The 24,058-nt window shown below is 42.2% G+C and overlaps 1 protein-coding gene across 1 annotated transcript in view; it reads right to left on the bottom strand.

The window, feature by feature from the left end:
• The window catches only part of KNL1 (kinetochore scaffold 1), a 579,877-nt gene that overhangs the window by 452,639 nt on the left and 103,180 nt on the right, over window positions 1-24,058 (bottom strand). Inside the window, exons 5-8 of the mRNA XM_078659817.1 lie at window positions 18,196-18,257; window positions 14,449-14,501; window positions 11,635-11,671; window positions 10,223-10,260 (exon numbers count right to left, since the gene is read on the bottom strand). Of these exons, the coding sequence (XP_078515943.1) occupies window positions 10,223-10,260; window positions 11,635-11,671; window positions 14,449-14,501; window positions 18,196-18,257 (190 nt within the window). The remainder of the gene's footprint in view (window positions 1-10,222; window positions 10,261-11,634; window positions 11,672-14,448; window positions 14,502-18,195; window positions 18,258-24,058) is intronic.

The following is a 24,058-nucleotide window of genomic DNA, read 5'->3' as shown; positions in this document are numbered from 1 at the left end:
AACCTTGCTCTCCACACCTCAGTGGATTCCTTTAGTAGATTTTAGGGAACATTGGTGCCTTCAGGATGCTTGATGCAGACACACCAGTGTCAAGTAACAAAAGGTTCAAAGCACTGGCACTAGGATCTAATCCTGCACCCCCCCCGATATACCTCCATTAAAAAAAAAAAATAATAATAATAAAATCACCCAGAGATTTTCATTTGTGTTTTTCAATCGTTAAAGAAGAAATGTAATACAAAATATCTTTGACAAAAAGAAGAAATTTAGCTGGAGTAGACATTGCTGGTCCTGGCCAAATTTTTCTGGACCACATTTTAAAAAATGGCAGATATGTTGCAGTGATGAAATATTTCAGGAGCCACGAGATCCATATACTTAATTTTTGTGTCAAAACATAGGTTTTGGGAGTCAAGTAGTCTTCTAGAGACAGAAAATAACTCCTCAGAGCACCACCTACCGCCATTTTCCAAAATGGCAGCTATAATAGAGGAAGAAGATAGTTATATAGAAATAAAAAAAAAAATGTTTTTAGATCGTTTTATGTATGCACCAAACGATGTTTATGATCTGAATAAGGAAATGTTTATCAATCCTATTTTAGACATTTCATAGTTCACTTTATTTATTTGTTTTGGCCATTGCTCGTGGTACATTTGCAGAATGCTGAACATTTGAGAAGAGCATATCGACAGGAACATCTTTTGCAGCACAAGTTTTGCAAGTACATGTAGATTCTGTGGGAAGTGGCTTTAGAATTTTTTTAGGTTTTAGCACCCTATCAATATCTTACCAATCAAATTCACACAGATGTCATATACAAGATCCAAAACATTTAAATACTTAAACAAGTAAAACGTCTGTGAAAGGTCACTTAGCGGACTGATCTCTTGAACTCGCTGTACCGAAGATCATCAAATGTGTGACAGTCAGAACTTTTTTTACACACACGCACAAGGTATTTTTCCTATGCTTTCAAAGTCACCTTCTTCTGTATCAACAAATTCTTTTAGAATCTTCACAGGTTCAGCAGTTAGAGCACCAAGCTTTGTTCCAATTTTGATCATAGTGTTATCACTCGTAAGAATAAGTGCCTTAATAAGAACAGTAGACATCTCTGGGTCTCGTTTCTTATACAAAATAAGAAGCGAGATTCAATTGGAAACATTTCAAACAATCCCACTCAACATGTGGCAAAAAGTGAAGGTCAGCTTCCTCCAAAATTTCTTTTAAGTTCTTTAACAATATGGCCCATACCTTTTGAATAGATCTCTGCAGGTACCAACTCCTCATTGGCAATCATTTCATTTGCAATATTAGGAAATTCCGTGTTCACTGAAGCATCAGCAATGTTTTGGCGAGTTAACATCTCCAAGTTCATCTTGTTTCATGTTGATGACCAGAATATATGAAGTTGAACAGATGGATGCAGGAAAATTGTTTCAAGCTGAATACTGAGAACACGATGGTCTTACTTTTTGGTAATAATATTCATTTTGGAACAATTCATGGTGGCTGGCAGTATCTGTTTCCTGCCCATCCTCTGTTTGAAAAGTAAAGAACCTGGGAGTCATGTTTGATCTGATTTGAAAAGGAATGTTGATCATCAATCACATCTTCATGTTTTTATACCTTGAAGATCTTAAAAAAGATCTTCCCTTTTATCCCATTAGACCTACAAAAACGGTAATTGTTGTCTTGGTTCTATCGAAGCTAGACTACTCTAATGATCTCTATTTGGGAGCACAAATGCGCATACAGTTGAAGCTCCAAACTTTGCTGAATATTGCAGCCCGCTTATTACTAAAATCCCAAACTTCCGCCCGATATCAAAGAGCATTAGGGACCTGCACTGGCTGCCTGTCCCTGCGTGGGTGAAATGTAAGGCCTTATGCATTATCCACAAGGCTCTTTCAGAATTCACTTAGGTGGCATGTCCCTCGACATGATCTAAGATCATTCACCGCGTGACTGGTAGTCATCCCCGGGGCCAAGAAGGCGAATTGGGAGAGCATAAGTTTTTTACACTTGGCCTGCAATTTGTGGAACACAGTGCCATTCACTTTAAGGTCTCAAACTAGCAGGCTGGTTTTTAGAAAATCCTTGAAGTCCTGGCTCTTTGCTTCTGGGGTCTAAAGTAGGTCTCACAGTATCTTGATTGGTAATAGCAGTCAGTAGCGCTAAGATGCCTTGGCATTCACGTGCTTTAGAACATTTTTACTTACTATAGGTGTCGAATTTTTGATGCAGGGAAAGTCCACTGTTCTACCTGTAGACATTCGTCTGATTCTCTCACATTCCATGACAGACAGTTCAAGATAACTGTTAAAAACAATGAGCAGTTCTTGGAATGTGCACAGTGTAGGAAAGTACCACTTTTTGCATGGTTACCCCCTAATGTTTTGCCAGATACCAGATGCCAACTTGACCGAGTGTCTGCTGAGAACCTGCTTACCAGGCCCCAGCACCTATGTTCTTTCCCCAAACTGTACCTCTGTACCCACAATTGGCACACCTCTGGGCCACCTGTAAGTCCCTTTTAAAAGGCACCCCTGGTGCAACGAGCCTTATGACCAGAGAGGGCCTCTAAAGGCTGCACCACGTATTATGCCCCTCTGAGACACCTCACCTTTAACACTCCCACCCAGTCAGTGCAGACTGGGCGTTTTGGTGCATATAAAACTAAAGAGTCAACATAGCAAACATCCCTGTGACCCATGTCCACCAACACGGACTGTGGCATGGGTAAGTCAACCCTCTAGCAGGCTTTAAAGCCCTAAAGGCAGGGTGCACCATACCCCGGTGAACGCACAGCTGCAAGAGCAATATGTCCCTACAGTGTCTGTGCCATTTACAGACATTGTAAGTGCAGCGAAACCATTCTGAGTTCATGGGCTGGCAGTTAGTCAACACCAAATCAACAGCGCCATGATGGCTTTACTGTAGTCTGGGAAGTTTGGTATCAAACTTCCCAGCACATTGAACACACACTGATGCCAGTGTTGGAGTTAATGAAAAATGCACACAGAGGGCATCTTTGAGATGCCCCCTGAAAAACGACCAACTCTGGTGGGGTTTCTGACGGACTACCAGCCATCTGCCATCACCAGACAAGTTTCTGTACCCCTGGGTAGAGAGTCCTCCGAACTCTGGGCCCAGGAACAAAGCACATCCTGGGCAGAGGTGTCATGCTCCTCTCAGAGGATGGGCAGGGCTTTGAAGAGGGAGCTTCAAAGGCCTGCCACCTTGGTTAGCTACCCAAGGATGTTTGCTGTTATCAGCAACAAGCTCCCACCGGTTCTGATCCCCATTTTGGGCACGAGAAATGGAGGGAAAACCTATCTAAGAAGGGGGGTGTGCCCACCTTTGCCTGCCCCACCCCTCAGTTGGGGGAGGCGACGTGAAGCACACATCTCAGTCTCCGCCTCCAATCAGAGGCTTATGTTTCTCTCCCACTGGAGGGTGGCATACTAGGAGGTGTAGACACTAAAGGGAAGGAACCCATTGGTCCCTATCTGCACACTCTTGTAAACGCACCTCAATCTAGTATTGTGGGACACCACTGAATCTTGCGTCTTCAGATTCTACGTCACAAGTAGAAGGACCAAAGAGCCGTGTTGCAGAAGAGGACGCCGAAAACAGTTTTGGCCCTACCAGCCTATTCTTGCTCTGAAACCCTGCGAGCTGAGTCCAAAATGTCCTACAGCAAACAGCCTCCAAGAACCCCGGAAACATACCATGCTTTCCTAAAGATCTCCCAACTCCCATGAACACTGAAATTGTCCAATACCAACCCAAGTCAGGACTCCAGATCCAGCTGGATTCGCAAGTCCTTACCACTCTGCACCAGACACCCATGGTCCGAGTGGCCCAACACCCCGGCGAGGTTGCCCCCGCAATCCAGACCTGTGATTCAGCATTGGACGACCTCCATTGACCTCCTCGATGCTTGCAACCTCATCCTGAAGGGTCCCCACGACTACGACCGGAACCGGTGAGAAGAACTGAACACGAAAATACACCTCTACAACCTCAGCTCCTGAGACCTGACGTGCCGTACCAACAGTGTACTGGTTACCAGCAACTCCATCTTCATCCTCTAGTCATTGGTTCCCTTCATCCAGTCTTCTGGCCCCAGCTTGCAGTCCTTTTCCATGATAGACGTCCTCCATTGAAGAGTGTTGGGCTCTTCAACACCTCCTGAGCACCCTGCACCGGCCACCCCGGCGTCACCGGTGGTGTGGGCTTTGTGCCAAGGTGGAACCCCCTTTGCCCCGACTTTAACATTAGGAGCTTGGCTTGTGAGATAAAGGGCCTGCCCGTGAGCAGTCCCCAACAAAAGTGCCCCCTAGCCCCATTGGCACTCTGCACCCGGCCGCCTTAGTGCTGCTGGTGGTGCCCCTTGAGTGTCAACCTGACCATTAGGGAACCTTGGTGCTACCCCTCAAAACACCACTCCGAAAACAGTTTTACTAACCTGTTAACTTACCACTTTGTTTTCTCTATAGGACTAAATGGTGGGAGTTCTCTGGAAATTCTTCTAAGTGTTGAACAATCTTCTACTGCACAAAAAGTAACCTACTGCTTGCACAAGAGTTACCCTGCTTACAAGTATCCTGTGTTGTGTAAACTTTGTTAGGAGTGTGTTTCATACCAAATTAGAACCGTAATCTAAAAGTATCAACAGTTCATAAATCATTTTCTCCATTGAAAAAAGAATCTGAATGTACCTGCAAAGCCCATATTCACTGCATTTTGAAAGGACACGTTGTATGAAGAGTTTAACATACATACTAGTAAGTAAATCTTGGATTATACAGTCATGCCATTGATTAGGCCCTCCCGAAGGGTACCCCCTTCCGGATTACTCCCCGTTAGAGGACAGACTGTTGCTAGACCCAATGGAACGCAAAGCCATTTCCCTCACGTATAAGAAACTAGTGAACAATCGAACCGACCCAATGCTGAAACTATGATCAAGCTGGGAGACTTATCTGGGGGAGATAGCTGACGAGGACTGGAAAGAGGCACTGGCCTCTCCCAGAGAGGTGGCGATTCCAATACTTCAGCGGGTCCAGCTCAAGGTTCTTCACAGCGTTTATTTCGATGCCAAATTGCTATTTAGGTTGGATAGGAGACCTGATCTTCTCTGCCTCAGACGGTTCAATCAGATTGTCACATTCACACATATCCTCTGGGACTGCCTTCACATACAACAGTATTGGAACGAGGTTACCCGACAAATGGCTAAGACATGTGACAAACCCATTCATCCATCGCCCAAACTTTGCCTGCTTAATATGTGGGAGGCAACAGACCGCTCACAGGCGGAGCATTCATGGGCCACGATGGGGTGAACTATCGCCAAACGTAACATCGCCCAGAAATGGGGGGTGCACACGACGCCAGGTGTAAGGGACTGGGCGAAAGACATGGATTTTGCGATGATTGCCGAAAAAAACTGTGTTCAAGGGGAGGGGATGCCCTCGAAAATGGGACTATAAGTGGGGTAAATGGAACAAATATAGGGGGGAAATCTATATAATATATCCAGAGCCAGCTTCCTACACATCTGTAGAACAGTCTGAACAATCTCTCTGAAGTTTTATATGATAGAAATTGACAATTCGCAATTGTGACACTTATTCCACATCAACAGCAGTTTTCAATCAGACACCTTTTCAAATTGAAATTCTTCAGGTTTTCTTTTGAGCTCTTGTATGAGTTAGCGCTTCACTAGTTTGGTTGCAGCATCTCCATCAAATGAGTGATGGAAGAAGATGAAGCGACAGAAGGTCCCTGATGAATTCACCCCTTACTTTTACTACATCCATGTCTCTAAGTGCTTGCGAAAGCTGTTTTTTTTTGTAACCTGTTTTGGATTGGCTGGTCGGACGATACTCTCACTATGGCAATTAAAGTGTGGAAGTTTAGCTTTAGTGCTTATGTCAAACAGATTTCTCTTTCAATACAAATCTCTCCTGTTACTGTTCTGCGTACAGTTTCGATCCATGTTCCAGTACATCGAGTACATGTGCCTTTATATCGTTATCCACATATTAATTGGTCATCAAGTTGTGAAGTCGCACAGGCTCAGTCATTTCAAACGGGTTTCCTTGTTGCTGCATGAAATGAAGTAGGCTGTCAATATGTTTATAAAATTGTTACACTCGCTTTCCCACAGGTTCATGGTGAGGAACCGCTTCACGATGGTCTATTAATTTTTTATTTATCTTCTCTAAAAACATTGCAAATAGAAAGGACTTCTTAGTAAGCTAGCTGCCATTGAGCAACATGATGACCAACAATTCCCATGGCGCTTTTATGTGATCTCTGGATATTCTGTTCTAGTTTCATATCTGGAGCCACATAATTGAACCTTCCCTCGCTGTTGTTCAACATAAAAGATCTTTGGAAGAATTTTTTGTAGAGGAATGGTTTTTTTTATCTCTAGCTTCTTCAATCTTTCCAAATATCAGGACCCATATCCCAGGTAGTTTATGCAATCAAATTCGCGAAAAACTGTAATCAGGGACTCCAGTCTTCACATGCATCCTAATCACCCACCAGATCAGCAGGTACCAAGTTTTTCACTAGAGCGATCATTTGCAAAACATTTACCCAGAACTTGCAAAGTTCTGATTTTCCTTCACATTATTTAACAAACTCTACAAACTTTTCAGGTTTTCCGATTTAGAAATGAGTGTGTTGAATATTTCCTGGCTTTGCATTATGTCAATTGAATGAAGTGCACTCTGTGCTTTGTTCAGTTGTGAGATACGATAAGCAAAACATAATTTGTCAATCTTGTTTCCTAAAGCATTCCAACACAATTTTTCTATAGCCTCAGATGTGAAGAGTATACCTTGTAACAAACTAGCATAATGAGTTCCGTTCAATACTGACTGGACAGTTTTGCTTCCAAAGATTTCAGCCTCAATAAGTCCATCGTCTATGCCACATCCACGGAGATAACTTCCTGCACACCACAACACAACTTTTGGTATGTGGAAATTCTACTGTATAGCTCATAAAAAATGTCAGCCACAATGCGCAAAAACACCTTTATCGCTGAAAATTGGCAGGCTAGGCTGGTCTTCAAGCTGAGCATGCACTGTTATTTTTTTTTTTTTTTAGAGCTGTGCATACTGTTGCATAGTTTGTGACTGGAGATGGTATTCCTGGTAAAAACCCAACCTTCAGTGGGACGCTAGTCTGGGAGATAAGAGCATGAATTTAGTCCACGGAGTAACTTGCTTTTCTTCAGTCCACAGCGAGTAAGCAATATGATACATTTTGTTAAATCAGCTTTGCAGAACGCGACATCAGGTAGAAGAAGATCCATGTCCTCAGCCACTTTGAAACTTTCTGATAGACTGGGATATAATGATGGCTTGTAGTGATTTTGGCAAGACAGTTGGGTTAGAAGTTTGCAGCTTTGTTTGTTTAGGCCTACAGCTGACACAGCTTGTTTTCCAGCAGCTACTTCATGGGTACAGTCTTGAAAAAGCACTATGGCAGAATCCGGTGAGCTGGACGTTCCAGACAAAGAAAAGTGGTACTCAAAATAAAAATGATCAAAATACCTTGGCTTCAGTACATAAATACCATATTGCATGAACTAGGGGAAAGTGGGTGAGGGGTATAGGGGGTGGAGACCTGAACCTCTCAGAACCTCGTAGTATCGGGTTATTTAGTATAAAGGAAATCAAATACATCCTGGTGTGTAAAAGGAATATGTATAAAGAACGTTATGGGGGTGGGGGAGACCTACAATAAATAGGCACTGTATGGATACGATCAGGGGATATAAGCCTACCTGGTAAGTGTGAGAAAAACCTAAGAAAGATTTTTGTTGACCAGATTACGCATAGAATTGATTCATCATTTAGTGGTCTTTCCAAAAAGACATCTGTGGCCCCAGAACTTACCAAGATGACCATGTGACGGAAAGGCTACACAGTTGACTCATTTCATGTTATTTAGTTAATTTTACTGAGATATTGGATCTTCTATTGTACGACCCTTTTTCCTGTTACAAAGTGTTATTTACCTTTTTCCTGTTACAAAGTGTTATTTACCATCAGACAGTCCTCGCATTTTTAAAACCTCTGAGAAATGTGCATACGTGTTGTAAAATCCTTGTTTATATTTAAATGGCTCTTCGCAGGTGAAAATCACAATCTCATTTAGACGGTTTACACTACGAAGAAAACTGCAAAGGCTGTAGGGATATGTCAATTCTCAGGAAGGGGCATGGCTGATTTATATTTTTTTATTACTGCTCTTTTAAATAGTTTTTGCCAGTTTTTAATAAGAAAATTGGTCTGTTAATGTATATGAATAACTCTGGAATTATTTAAAAAATTGGAATTTAGAATTTGCAGTATTTGCTGACCAGCCGAATACTGATTGTAACATTTTAATTTCTTAATATTTTTCGTATGGTTTCTTTTACATCTGTGGATAATATAAGATGCTTTTACGTATAGGATTTATTGTCTCGGTTAAGGATTTGAATAGAAATCTAAATAAAGATGTTTGATTTTGGAACTAGAGTAATGAGAAAGTGTTTTTCTAGCCCCAGGAGGAGGGTATTTCTACATGGATGTCTGTGTCTTGTAAGATCTGAAGCGACTGAGATTATGGCAACCATCTTTAAGCTTTTAGTATTTCAAGACACTAACTGTGGGCATTTGTGCTCCCCAATTGGTAGGATTCAGTCTGCTCAGGTGATTTTGCATACATAGTGAACCTTGCTCCTACGAATCACTGCAGTTTTTCGTAGCCTCAAATGATCCTTGCTTCAGTATATCACTGCTATGTCTTCATTATCTCCCAAGTTCCCCAGAAGTTTAGTTTGAAAAGGAAAACGGATTGTGCTTCTAAAAACTTTATAAACTTTATAAAAGGCTTCATTTGTGAAAATACATTTTATTACAAATTTTCTTGGGTTTCAAAAGCTCCATTGGTTTGAGTGATATAGCTGTGTTACAGTTGGCTACTCTTGTTTGCCCACATGTAGAGAGCATATGTAGCTAAAGGGTCACTACTAATGTGTGTGGTATTTTATAACAAAATTGCTCATGTCATAAGAACACTGCAGCTTCCTCATGTTGCCCCCAATTGCTTTGTAGGACCAGATTAATCCTAACTACATATTAGAAGACAAATCCATTACCAGATCCGTTCTGGTGCACATTTCTCTTTCCCTTTGCACCCATGTCCGAATGGGTTTCCCGAATAGAGAGAGCCCTAGAGAGCAAGGTGTGTGAGACAGAAACATGCTATACAGGGATTTCTTTTGGATTTTTTTAAACTCTGAATTTATGTAACTGAATAAACAGTTAATACATTATTAGTAGATTACGTATTTTTGTACCACGGGCGGTTAGTATAAAATTATAAAATAGAGTTGCATTTTGTCTTTAGTGTTGTGGAAATAAAAACTTGTGACGCTCAACTGTGATGAGGATGGTCCCAAGCGTGCAAGAAGATTTGGAAACCGAAACTATGCTATGGTATGGTTACACTGTGGTCTATATTTTTTCGCATAAAAGAAGATTGATAAGGAGTTGTACACTACTGAAATGTTTATATTCAACATCAGTACTTGTCAGCATGTTCTCACATTTGTGGCACATATCCTGTAGTATAATGTTGCACAAGTAATGGTGTCAGTGAAGAGTTTCTGACCTCGTTTTTTAAAATTATTTGCAATGTATTGAATGAATGCATATTTATATATTTCTGATGCGCCATTAGATTTGTGGTACAAGATGGGCTCTTGATCAATATACATTTATTTTTTATTTACTCAAGGAGGTGGCTGAAATATGATAAATAATATAAATAACCAAACAGACTGTCAATAACCAGACTGACAGGAGATAACAAGGTTGACTTATTGTTTTTACATAAAGAAGAGTGGATAACGCAAAGTCAGTTTCGCAGTGAGCATGCCATATAAAGTGGTAGCATTTTTCTACAGGGTCTTTGTGTTTCCGCTTGCAGTGCACAGGCGATTACCAAACAGTTAAGAAGAGCAAGCGGAACAACATAGTACTTGCAATGTTCAGCAAATGTCCATCAATCAATAGATACATTATTTATATGTTACACTTGCGATCACAACTTTTCCTTTTCACAGCACTGCAAATGCTGCATTAGGGGTAATAATTTCCGCTCAGTATCATAAAGAAGTATGTCAGACAAGTCATACCAGTAATTGGACAGCTAATATTCTCTGTGTCTTCATTTCTGTATAAAAAAAAAGTGAAATAATGGGTCAGATATCAAGCACTGACAAAGTGCATTTTGGTCATTTCAATTCTATTACAAATCATCCTGATACTAGATCTCATTTCATGCCAAACACCATATACAGGACAGAGGCAACGAAGACTTTCCAAAACTTATTTAATAAACGAGAAAAATCATCGATATTCCCATACCAAAAGAGCATTTTAAACAGAACTCCTTTCATACAACTAATAGTTCAGAAAGGGCAGCGAATATGGCTTACCCAGTCAACGCACTCATATTGCAAGCCAGGCAATGAATAAGCCAAATGAGGTAGCACCTAAGCTGCTGACTTATTGACAATAAATACATCATTAACAGAATCATACATACTCTACTGAAGAGATTGGTCATAATTCAAACCAGACTTGAGTCTGTGACACAACCTAAAAAGCTGGAAAGTACAGGCTCCAATTGCACTGTGAGCCAATACCATTGGAAGCATGTGAGGTATAAAATGTGTAACCGAATGTTACACATATAAGCTGGATTGGTCCCTCTTTTTGGAACATGCAATGATGCTTCCATTTCTTATCATCTGACAGAGAGGAGACGTGTTTAGCTCAAAGCTGTAGTCCTCATTCCACTCAGAGATCTGAATTGATTATATTAAATAGCTATTTCAGATGTAAGTAATTAACAGTTGAATACAAATGTTCTTTATCAATGTATAGCCCATTGTAGGCAGCACCTCACAGAATTTCGGGCTATTTAATTAATCAATTCATAAACAATGACAGCAGGTGGTTTCAGACCCACTGTAGCTAATCGAAATAACCACCTCCATCTCCTTCATCACCATCCTTGCTAGGTGGACCCAGGTGCTGTAACAGTGGATTTTCTGTGGAACTGTAGAACCCCCTAACTTCCACAGTCTTTGCCTTTACTAGATCTAAGTTCAACATAATGTGTTATTTACATGTGATGCATTTTTTTTTAAGAATGACTGGAATCCAAATGCTTAGCAATAAAAGTGTACAATTGACGATTGGTAAGAAAACATGTGTCTAGCATGTAGTTCAAGAGTTTAACATATTTATGTTTTAGACTTAGCTTTATGTACTGTACTCTTAGATTTTTTTTAAGTTTTATGAATATTATATACAATGCCAATTAAGATATATAATCAAATTTTTCTACAGAAACAGACCAGCCATTTTTTTCAACTGACAAATACAATTCTATAAGTTCCCACACAAAGTATTTTTAAAAAAAACTTTTTTTTCAAACTTCAGGTCTTTAAGCGATCACTACATACCGTCTCTTTCCCATTATGCAGCAATGTCAATATTGTGGTAATACGTTTTCAGAAAAAAAGGGGATTCCACTTACTCAAATGGTGCTGCTTTGTTTGATAAAATCCCTTTACCTGTTAAACCAGAAGAACAAGTTACTCCATAACAAATGTTGGTGCACGCTAAGAGATGATCATTTGGATTTGTACACTAAAATAACTTTTCTATCAGCTAGACCCTTCAAACGCATTATATTTTTAATCATTGCTCACGCCCCTTATCAGCTTTTTTTGCCCACAATATCATACTAATTAAACTGAAAGGCCAAATGAAAAAGGGATGGGCAGAAGAGTAAATGGGGCGAGCAATTCTTTGTGAGTGATAAGATTAGTGTTTTCACATGTGAGGCTTTATCTCTGTGCACGACCTGTAAATGAGATATAATAGAACACTAACATTGAACACTGAGTGGAAAAATACGGACCTCATTGCTCATATTAAACATCTGTGATGGATCACAACAGAGCTATGTTGTGCATAAATTACCTGATCCAAAAGTTCAAACAAGGGCTTACCTTAATTTCACAGATAATGTAATCAGGTTGTAGTTTGTTATTCTTTACACTATGGACATGCTCTTGAAGCATTCAATTGTTGTGGCCCTGCTACTAGAAGAATGAGCTTTTTGACATTTGCAGAAAGTGAAAATCTTCACCAATTAACAAGCAACACCAACAAGCTTGTACGCTATGCTAATTTCAAACACTTATAGTATCACAAAGTACGATAAGAAGTCTCCAATCTTTTTCACGCTAGGATACAGCTGTAAATCTCTTTTCAAGTTCATCTGATTGCCATCCCTTTTTATAGCAGTTCAGAATTTGGGACCTCTACCTTGAAGATCTGATAGAAGATTGTAAAGTTAAATCAGTGGTTTAGCATAGCATGGAGAATCAGATAAACCCTTGGGCAAAAAAACTAAAGGTCAGAGAGCCACCCAAATCATTGTAGCGCAAATAAAAGCGCTAGATGCTACAAGTGAAAGTCTTCTAGAGGAAGCAATTCATGAACTAAGAGGAGCATGCCTATAAAGGATTTCAAAGGTGCACCCTTTTGCAACAAAATCAAAAATCTAATAGCAAAAGTACTTTACTATTTCAGAAATGGATATAACAAATTATGGTTTTTACTTTTATAAACTATTGATTACACCAATTCAGTTTTGATGTCTGCTCATTTTAAAATGTGCAGAAGCTGTTCCACCCAAGTATCTATGATAAGTGTCTGAGCCATGAAATTCCTGCAGAAGGTCATGGTTGCAGTCTATGTTTTCAAATCAAATGACTGGTAATTTCTTCGGGAGCACCTAAGCTTAATGAATGCTTGGGGTTCTGGGCCAGTCACTGTGTACATTCAGGCACCAGAATTACTCAAAAGCTTTCCGTTTTGCATCTGGGCTGAGTGGACAACAATTACTTCACAGAAAGGTATTTGGTCTAGAGTACAGTTCTTCACATGATGAACTATGCACTTCTAGAAGACCTTACTGGTACAATTAGTATCTTAATTGCCAAATTTTACAAGTGCACACTATTGGCAATACAGTACAACTTCTTGGAGAAACAAAATAAATAACGGTCAATCCCAGTGAGTGATCTAATAGACCCATTTGTCAGAAAATATATGTCTTTTGTTTAAAAACATAGGATTGGCTTATTAAGATTCCCCTCCAATGTGTTTTATCATCATGTTCTTTCTTTGATCTCAACTTAATCATCAAAATCTAGGAAATGATGAGAATACTGATGTTTCAAGTTTAAGTTATCAGTTCACCTCAAGATCACCTCATACAGGATATCTAAGAGGTTGGATATGTGCTGTCGATTAAAAAAGACCAAATACGTTGATGAAAAACCATGAGAATCAGCACACAGGCATTGACCTGTCAAGGCTCCTTTTTGTGACAAACAGCATATGTGCCATTTGGGTCCACAGTCCATCGAGAGGAGCTCTTGTCAATGAAAAGATATTGTAAATGGAAAAAGAGAGAGAACCATTCAGAGTTTTTCTGGGTATTTGAGAGGTGGGGGAATAAAACGTTCAGATTCTTCCTAGTTACATCCTGGGATGAACAAGTGGTGCCTTCAGCTATCCTCGGAATATCAACCCAGAACTTGTATAGCTTGCAACTGGCATGCCACCATATCAAAGCCATCCCTCAATATTTGTTCTGAACTTCGGTGAATTTACTCTTCGGAACTGCCTAAACACAAAATTAAGGCGAAAGGTCTTACCGTGGGGAAATCAAAGGTATCTTCAGTCAGGCCCATATAAGGTTACTGCTTGGCTTCACAATAGGACCACAAAATATAGATGTGAGCATGAAAAGTTAATTTAAAGAACACAACTAAATGGCATTTCGGGCGCCACAGATATCCTGCATGCAGCTGGAATGGAGGCTCAAATATGAGATCAATTCAGGACCGCACAACTAGACCAAATGTACCGAACATAGTATAGGGGATTCAAATCGTATAGTGGAGGGTAGAGGTCAACTTTAGAGCCAGCTGGGAGTCTGTCTTTTACAGAAATCTGGTCCTCATTGAGCCAGATTATACATGTTTTACAGAATGATGGAGAAACAACCCTGATGTAGAGGATTAGATCAAACGCAAGGAGCATGGAACCTTTCATTAATGACATTACAATGGCTTCTGGGCTTCCAAAGTCAGGCAGCTTACTGGATCATTACTGAGAAGAGAGATCACATTCCTTCTGCAGGCAGTGCACTGAAGGTCCCCATGAGAACAATAGCAAACCGACCGCTCTTACATTCCAGCATAGGCGCGAAGGGTTTTCTACAGCCTCAATGTGTTCCATTGATATAAAAATGAATTCAAAATCTACGTACCAGAACCAATAATTTGTCCATCAACATTTGTCTGTAGTTCAGCTGCAACAGCCCTAAAATAAATCCAAAAGTACTATTACCTTACTTACAGGTTTTATAGAGTACTATATTCCACAAAAAACAACTTTTGGGCTGTGGCACAACATGGTGAACACGCCGAAAGGAAAACGCCACTGTAGATACAGAAGAAAATATGTAGAACATAACAAATTACAGCATTCCCTCATGTATGCATTATAAGTAATTTTGAAAAACAGGGCCAGACCAAGACATGTAAAGCAGATTTTCAGAGGTGGATACTGCACAGCATTTGATACAACATGCTCCATTTGAGCACCCACTCAGCCAATGCTGCAATTAGTATTCTACCTCAAGTATAAAGCTATGCAGACGATTCTATACTCCTCATACATGTGTTGGGCGTTGCCGCCAGTCGGTGCCAAAGGTTTCTCTAGTTTAGTAGTTTCTTTTTTGGCTCATTTAACTTACTTTTTCTCTAATCAATAATACTGATCAGCATTGCTATGTATATTGACCTGCTGGGTGTGAAGAGGTTTTTGAACACCGTCAATTGGTATGTTAAGTTGAAAACAGGTACTGTTGCATGTGATATGCGGACAGTCCTATGATGTGGCAAGTAATAAATGGTTCTTAATGGTTATATCAACAACATGCTGTAGCATGTATATATCAGATCTACAATGTAATACTGTACAATGTCATTAATAAAGACAAGTTTAAAAAAAAGCGTAAAGCTGTGCAAAATTGTCTAGAACCTTTTGCTTCAGTGCAAACATTGTTTAAGTCCATTTTCTGTGGAATATTTCCATTTATGTGAAATCAATGCAAATGAATAAACTGCATGTATTTTAAGAGATGTAAGAGCGTAAGAGAAGGCCTGCGTTCAATTTATTATTAAAAAAAATTGAATATCAAAGTCATCCATGAGGGATTACAGAAATTCAGAGAGAAACTTCACCTAACGAGACAAGCAGTACAACTTATAAAAAATTACGTCTCTGCTGTGCCTGCTCTCAAATCATAACCCCCTTTGCCTTCAGCGCCGAGCAGAGTCTTAAACTCTGTTTGGCACTGTCAATATGGAGGGAGTCTGGTGGTTTGAACATCTTTCCTACAGCAACATTTGGATCTACAGGTTATTTGGACAGTTGGCACTGATATGTTCCTAGTGTTGGAGAGGCAAAAGAGTGAGCGAGAATGTGAGAGAGGGAGAGGAGATAGACAGAGCGAGAGAGAGGAGACAGAGAGAGAGAGAATGTGTTTGAGCGAGATTGTGTTAGAGAGGCTATGTATATTATGGAACCTTTTGTTGGTTGACTCTAGAGGCGTACATGCCCTTCATATGGATTGTATGCATTATTACATTTCCCTATGGACAAGTCTGCTTCCACCAATTGTCTTCAACAAGTGTTTCGGACATTGGGCATCAGAACATACTGCTCATCTTTAGTATGGTTCCACCAGACATTCAACTGTACAGCTTTTCTCGTCCAATATCTAAAAGGTTAGCATTTTCAGATGAATTCAAGCTAATTTCCCTTCCCATTTTCTGACTTTAGTGGGTGGGTGGCCATTTCTGAGTTCAGCTAAGATCACAAATGATGGAGATCCAGGACTACACAAAAGTAACTTTGCTTTCTCCATCATAACTGCTATTCCTCAGAATATAACTGCAAGTGCACCCCTCATAGAAAGTTGAGGATAAGCCACGAAAATGTAGAAAAACAAATCAGCAAAATAAATTAAACAAACTGTTTCCAAAAATAAGAATTTGACCCCACTTGGGTTCTGCCCTAGAGTTGGGATCCAAGTAGTAATGTATGGTAAATATTGAACTTCTCTCCACGTTGTCAACCTACAAATTTCAAAAACTGGTCTTTTCCTTTCAAACAGATGTGGCTTTTTTCCCTCTAATACAACATTTATGATTACAGATCAGGAGTTTGTTAGCCTTTTGATAGCATGTCAAAATGACTATGGATTCTTTGTAGGTAGCGAAACCTTACAGATTGATTAAGAGTGAACAATAATTTGATAGGGCTTCTGACTGCCCTTTCTGTTTTTTTCTATGGTAGTATCTCAGGGCTCTTTATTATCAATGATGTGAAGAAACCTCTTTATTGTAGAGTAAGGATTAAAAAACAAAATTAAAAATACCAGTCGAGGCATCATCTGAATTGCATAGAAATTTGAAATCCCTTTTGGTGTGAAAGAAGGGAGAGTTTCAACAAACAAAATGTTGGAAAGTATTAACATGTGTGACTCTTTGAAACATACGCATTACACACCCATATGGACAGTAAGAACACTACAGCTGAGGATAGCTGAAGAGTAGATTTACACATAGATTCAAAGTGGTAATGGACTCCCTTTAGTTTGCATGGGCAACCAGCAGATGAGCAAGTAAGTGGTTATGTTATGTTATGTTAATGACTCTTATCGCGCATGACTCACCCGGGGGCATCTCAGCGCTTACCAGAGAGGGGAAATAACCTGTGTTAAAAGGTTCAGAACAGCCAGGTTTTTAGTTGTTTTCTAAAGATCGGGTACGTTGGAGATTTTCGTAGCATTACTGGAAGGGAGTTCCAGTATTTTGGTGCTACAAATGAAAAAGCTCTACCGCCTGTGCAGTTTAGCCGTATTCGGGGAATATTTAGGAGGGCAAGAGCATTAGATCTTAGGTTACAATAACTAACGTGCTTGACCAGTTTGTCCCTAAGATAAAGCTGGACCTTCACCTCTTAAAGCCTTGAATGACAGACAGCAGATTTTAAACATGGCGCGTTTTTGGATTGGCAGCCAGTGCAGTCGTCCGAGCAAGGGGAGGGATGGGGTTCCAGGGGGGGCAATTCAGGACCATTCTGGCCGCAGTGTTCTGGATGACTTGTAGTTTTGTTAAGGTGGTGGTTCCTACCTCTGCTAATAGGGCATTCCCATAGTCTAGCCTGCTTCCTATCATTGCCTGAACTACAGTTCTGCGGTGTTCCAGGGGTAGGTAGGGAATAATTCTACGTAGTAGGCGTAGATTGTAGTAGCATGAGCCTGCAATATTGGTGACATTTTCCTTCATATCTAGTTTGATATCCAATTGGATTCCCAGGCTTTTTACCGAGGTTGACGGTGTTGGTGCTGATCCCAGTTGGGGGGGCCACCAGTCTGGGGTCCATAGGGCTGCAGACTTCCCTAGCAGCATTAGCTCTATTTTCCCCCGGGTTAAGTTGTAAACATTGCTCCTCCATCCAGTTTGCGATCGCAAGCATACCGTCCATGAAGCGTTGTTTTCTTCGGTGATGTTATTATCGAGCGGGAATAGTAGCTGCGTATCGTCGGCGTAAGAGATAATCTCAAAGCCGAAGGGTTGAATCACCTTGGCAAGGGGAGCTAAGTAAATATTAAATAGAGTGGGGCTGAGACAAGATCCCTGTGGTACCCCCTTATCCTGTAGGAATTTGTTTTTGGAGACATACGGGCCAAGCATGATGGTTTGCCATCTGTTCTTTACGAAGTTTTTCAGCCACTGTAGGGCAGTGCCCCCAATACCACACTCACTTAGTCTCTCCGCTAGCCTCCGATGAGATATCGTATCAAAGGCCGCGGAGAGATCTAATAGAATCAGACTTCAACTTGGTTTTCCACTGCTAGATTACTGGGTTTACATGGCAATCAAAGAAAAGTAGCAGCTTATCTAAAGAAATCACTCAACTTTTAGCACACATACACACTCACTTTATGGGCTCAGCAAAGCTGACACGACGAGTGTTCTTCCGGCGCTTCTCTCGGTTGAAATCCTAAAGACAGAAAACATTATCTAAACAATGCCTGGAAATTTCAATTGCCCTCTGGTCCTTAAACACAATCAATTTGCCGATTTTTAATTCAAAACGTCTCTCTCCCTTCCCACTCACAATAGTTGATGTGATGCCACTAGGCGTACTGGCCACCCACCTTTTCTGCACTGTTTCCAAGGGAGCCATCCAGGTTCCAGAGGGGATACTATTGTGCTATTGAGTATATGTCAGGAAGTACGTACCCCTTCAATCCTCTTCATTGATGACCTCTCTACCCTCCTAGGGTTCCACCGAGGATCCCTAATATTGTGTAAAAGTAAAGCATTCAGGGAATTAACTATGGGAACTGCAACTGTGTATGTGGTGGAAGGCAGGAGCCTTGAAAACAATTTCATGGTTTCTTATCAGAAACAAATAGGCAAGAAAGGAACATGTGGGTACCTTTGATGAGGCATTATGAGAATAAGCAATATAGACATGCAAAGAAATAAAGAAACTACAACGATGCACGTTAATCACTGTGGTGGGGGGGGACTGATGGGGGATCCCAATAATTGTGTCATTCGAAGAGTAACTTTCGCTGTAACTGGGAGGTCAGTGGCTGAGGGCGAAAAAGATATTTGTTGCGCATCAGGGGGAAAGGATGATGTAAAATATATCCATGTAAGGCTTGATAAGCTGTATTCACTCGCAAGTTTACATGAACCCTTGATCGTTTAAATTCCAGGGTTCTTGGCAACAATGGAGGTTGAGGGTAGGGGAGCATAATAATATGGCAATTGTTTCTGGAATTCAGTGTGGATGATGGCTCATATCAGGGATTTACTGTTGAGGGAAAACACTATATTGCTCTATGAAAATGAAGGGGTCGATATAGAAAACGTTACTGTCAATTCCATAACAGCAGAATTATCTGCATCCTGTTGAGGCTAGTCCCATCACTGGCTCTGCAACTTTGTTTTGCCATAATATTATTACTAATTAGGTGCAAAGTCTAAACAATGACCCAAAGGCCAGACGGGTAGTTGCATATTATCAGATGAATGTATCAATGTTTCAGGGAAGTCACCCATCACATTCTGGCTAATTCCTTCTTGGGTAGAAAATTTGGGTGCCACAGATATTTTGCCAACTTTTGTGCACATGCCACAGCAGTGATTATGTTGACCCGGGTTTCAGGGTTAATGTTAGAACTGGCTATTTCTGGTAGGCTAAGGCCGACGCCAAAGCCAGGCAGAAACCACCATTCTAGTCAGGGCAAGGGAGTCACACGCCAAGATAACCCCTGCTCACCCCCTTGGTAGCTTGGCACGAGCAGTAAGGCTAAACTCTGAGGCAATGTGTAAAGCATTTGCGCCAGCACACAACAGCAACAGCATCCTAGGCACACCACAAAAGGAACTCCACACAAGGTTATATGAAAATAACTTCTGTATTGTCAAAATCACATCAGATAGAAATCACACATGTACATTGTGCAAACTGGCACGGGCAATATTCACAAGGGATTATGTACAAGACAGGGCCACATGGGCCACTGTCAGAATCAACACTTTTAGAAATAGCACTTTTAGAACTTAGAATAAAAGGATATAAAATCACTGTAGCACAAAGTAACAGTTATAAATCACAACCAGTATCTACTGGTAACAGGTAAGTACCAACTACGCAACCCTAACCACCTTAGGAGAATGTCACGCAGGGGACTAGGACCTCACTAGGACCACCTGTACTAAAACGAACAACCACCTAAGTATCACACAGCATTTAGGGTATAAGCACAACACATTACACATGATGCATGAAAACACATTCAGCGGTGTAGTAAGGGGAAACACATGATGCATAAACCTACACATTCAGCGGTGTTCAGAACAAAGCACATGATGCATCACAAACACATTCAGAGGTGCAGCGCTGGGAGACACATGAGGCCTAAAACATTCAGAGGTGCAGTGCAGGGAAAGAAAGACACAACTCAATAGCGCAAAGACACATGATGCCTAAACATTCAGAGGTGCAAGGAAACACCACAATTGCGCAAAACTCACATAAGCCACCACCTGTGGCAGTCCCTAGGCCAACTGGCCTTGTTGGGGCTAGGACGCCCTGTGTCTCAATGTCAGGGGCCTAAACGGTGCAGCTGCCCACTAATTGCTGGGCAGCTGGGAATCCTCAAAAACTGTGACAGGGCCCTCACTGACCCTTAGGCGCCAAACTGCACCCACTGCTGGAGCCACACAGGCTCTGGGCATGTTAGGTGCCCCAAACGTTGGAGCCACGCAGGCTCGGGACATCACACCTCCTAAACGTTGGAGTCCCTCCCGGGGGACTCAAAATGAACCAAATGCCAGGCAAGAGCCTGGGCTCCACATGAAGCCATGTCCCTGAGCCTCTCGGGGCTCTCAAAGCAAATATGCCCCCGGAACATCGGGGGCTCCAAGACACTAAAATGCCCCCGCTGAGCCTCGTGGGCTCGGTATCAATGAAAAATGCGGGCGGGAGCCTCTCAGGGCTCTACACACGTTGGGGCGACCCACTGCCAACCGGGGCCGCCCTTGAAGCCCTCGTGGCTTCACACCGACAATGTGTCCCGGCGCCCCTCCCTTTCTTCTGCCCCACTCACCGGTTTGCTGGCGATCGGCGGCTCTCCTCACTCGGGGCTCCCTCAGCACACGGGAGCCCCAGCAGCAGGCCACACTTCCTCCTCTCTTCCCGGGGCTCCCTCCAGATCACAGGAGCCCCGGGCGGCCATTACCACTCTCCGCCTCTTCTCCCCGGCCGCACGCCCTCTTTCTCGGCTGCCGGGGCGGGACTTCCGGTGCTTTGTCTCGGGGCCGCGCTGCGATTGGCCGGCCGGCCCCAACACTTCCAGGTCGCCGCGGGCAGCGCGGCGGCCCGTTTTTAGGCAGGCAGGCAGGCGGGGTATCAATATCAGAGGGGTGGGCACCCTCGATAATTAAACGGGGTGGCACCCGTAGGTAAAACACAACACGAATCGGGCGCCAAGCAGGGTAGGCACCTGCAAATCCTCACGCAAAATGCGTGACACGCTCGTACTTCAGCAAAAAGCGCTCTTAAGCGCTATGGAACAAAATAAAGCGCTCTCCCAGCGCTAGAGCACAAATAAAGCGCTCCCAAGAGACCCAATGTCCAGCAAAGTCCTTCAGGGGTCCAGGACTTCAGTAGTCCAGGACATAAGGTGGAGCCCAGCAGCTCCCAGGACAGGAAAGTCCATCACATGTCCAGGGGCTGGGTAGGGCCCAGGGATTCCCCTGAGCCCAAGCAGCAGCACGCCCCTGGCAGATTCAAGTCCAAAAACAAGAACATTTTGGAAGGGGACACAGCCCCTTCTTATACAGAGAAAAGTCTTTGTGCAGGCAGTGTGAGAACCAGCTAGAACTGGTTATAGGGAAGTCCCTTCAGTATCAGGGACAGAGGTGACAGTCGCCCAGCGGGGAGGTGGAGCCAGCATTGTGGCAGACAGGCACAGCCTCATTCACTCCCAGGTGCTATCTCCTCCCACTTCCCTGGCAGCAGATGCAGCCTTTCATCCACGGGCTGACTCAGACAACCTCCTGGGGGCTCCCCAGCCCCTGTCATCCTCAAACCAGACAGTCAATCCACAAGCAGGCCCAGGCACTCCTGGGCCAGGCTCACCAGCCAATCACACGCCTGCCACAGACTACACAAATATGCCAACTTCTAAAAGTGGCACTTCTAGACTAGACACAATCATGCCGCATACACCATTACGCAGCATTCAGTCTCACGAGTTCTCACATATCAAACTCGACCCTGCACTCCCCACACATCAGGAACTACCATGGGTATACATATTCCCCATTCATTCCTATGGGAGGGCAGGTCACTCACCACACATACACAGAGAGCACACGCACTTTACACTGTACCACAGTGAAAAAGTGCGCAGAGGCCTAAAATCACCAACCCAGGTTCCAGAAACAGGCTAGGAAAAAGCAAAACGTTTCGGGGTGAACCTGCCAAAAAGGGCCAGGTCCAACAGTCAACAAGCTTGTGAAGCATGTATATTAAAATAATAGTTCTTGGTGGTGTAGAGGATAATAATTTGGTTCTGGCTTATGTCTGTGGACCAAAGAATGATAATCAGGAGATTTAGGAGCAAATCACAGGAAAGGCAGTGCATCCCGAATCCCCCTTAACATTTTTGCTAATGACTAACACAATCATTCACTTAGAAACAAATGGGTTCCAATCTGTCACACAAACAGGTCACTAGCTCCTATAGGTATTTTAAGGTTGCAAAAACGACAAGCTTTGAATGATGTGTATGGCCACAGACTCACCTTGGCATGAGGAATTGTTAGAAATGGGATATCTGGTTGGCTAGGGCATGTGCCAAATACAGACAGAAACCACCACTCTAGTCAGGGCAAGGGAGTTACACACTGAAGATAACCCCTGCTCACCCCCTTGGTAGCTTGGCACGAGCAGTCAGGCTCATACCAGAGGCAATGTGTACAGCGTTTGCGCAACACACACACAGACAGCAGCAACATACTAGGCACACTACAAAAGAAACTCCACACAAGGTTATATAAAAAAAAGCCTTTGTATTTTCCAAAACACATTAGAATCATAATCACACATATACACTGTGCCAACTGGCACCAGGTAATAATTTACAAGGGATTATATACATGGCAGGGCCAATCGGGCTACTGTCAGAACCATCACAAAGCACAAGTAGTAAAAATGACACAACCAGTAACTACTGCTACAATAATGAACTCCGCATTATCCAAAGCATCATAAACGCATTATGTCTGCATCACTTTGGGCAAAAAAAACACCATAGCATGACATTTGCATTAGGCATCACCACATTAGGCAAGAACATTAGACATAAAACAAATGCAATGAGCTAAGAAATGGTATGACATAGGTCTACGTGATAATGCCAAGTATGAGTCTAGTTGCTGCATTTTTGCCTGTCTTAAGTCATCTCGGAATGTTTAATGCAGCTTCCAGTTATAGTGTATAACCACAGTCTAACCAACAGGAAATTAAGACTTGGACCACTGTTTTTGATGAAATGAACAGATGCAGTGGTAACATTTAGCATCTGGTTTTAATGATGTAGAAAAAAGAAGTAGTGACACTACTGCTTGGAGTACCAAAATACAGCCAGGTGTCAAATATTACTCTCAATGGTTTCCTGATTTACTGGTGGTGGGGGAAGGGAGTCAAGCTCAGCTGGCCACCATTCACAGGTCCAGACCCAAGACAGTCTGCCAAAGATCACAATATCGGTTTGTCTCCTTTCAATTTTTTGCTCACTTTGCCACTGGATTCAAGCTAGTCTGGCTGATGCGGGTTGTTACCCCGAAACCGGTCCCAGGATGCTTGTTTTTGGTCCAGGGAAGACCTGGCATGGCAGTTCGGTCTGGACTGTTCCCATGAGGCACAGGGTCAAGACTGATTTGCATATGCTTGGGTCAGAACTGGGGAGGTGAAGTGAGCTAAAGAACAATGATGGATTCAACCCAGATCTGTGACTGGGGGCGAGTGTCTGAAAAGTTTCAGCACTCCGTCCATCATCTCCTTCTATTTGCTCCATTCAATTTAAAACAATTGAGCCTCATCTATAGTGCTACGACTGACATACAATTCTGCAAATTAGCTTTACTATGGTCACAGTTTAAAAGAAATTGATGCAATACTTTGTATGTCATCCGCTTATAAGTCTAAATTGAAGAAGGATCTTACCAGTGAAGCCAAAAGTGCCATGAAAAAGATAAAAAGTGTGTTGGAGGGTA

Source organism: Lissotriton helveticus, chromosome 9, assembly GCF_964261635.1.
Source record: "Lissotriton helveticus chromosome 9, aLisHel1.1, whole genome shotgun sequence".
Classification (NCBI taxonomy): Eukaryota; Metazoa; Chordata; class Amphibia; order Caudata; family Salamandridae; genus Lissotriton; species Lissotriton helveticus.
Note: the sequence above shows the minus strand (reverse complement) of the source record. Positions and strands in the feature narration are given on the sequence as shown.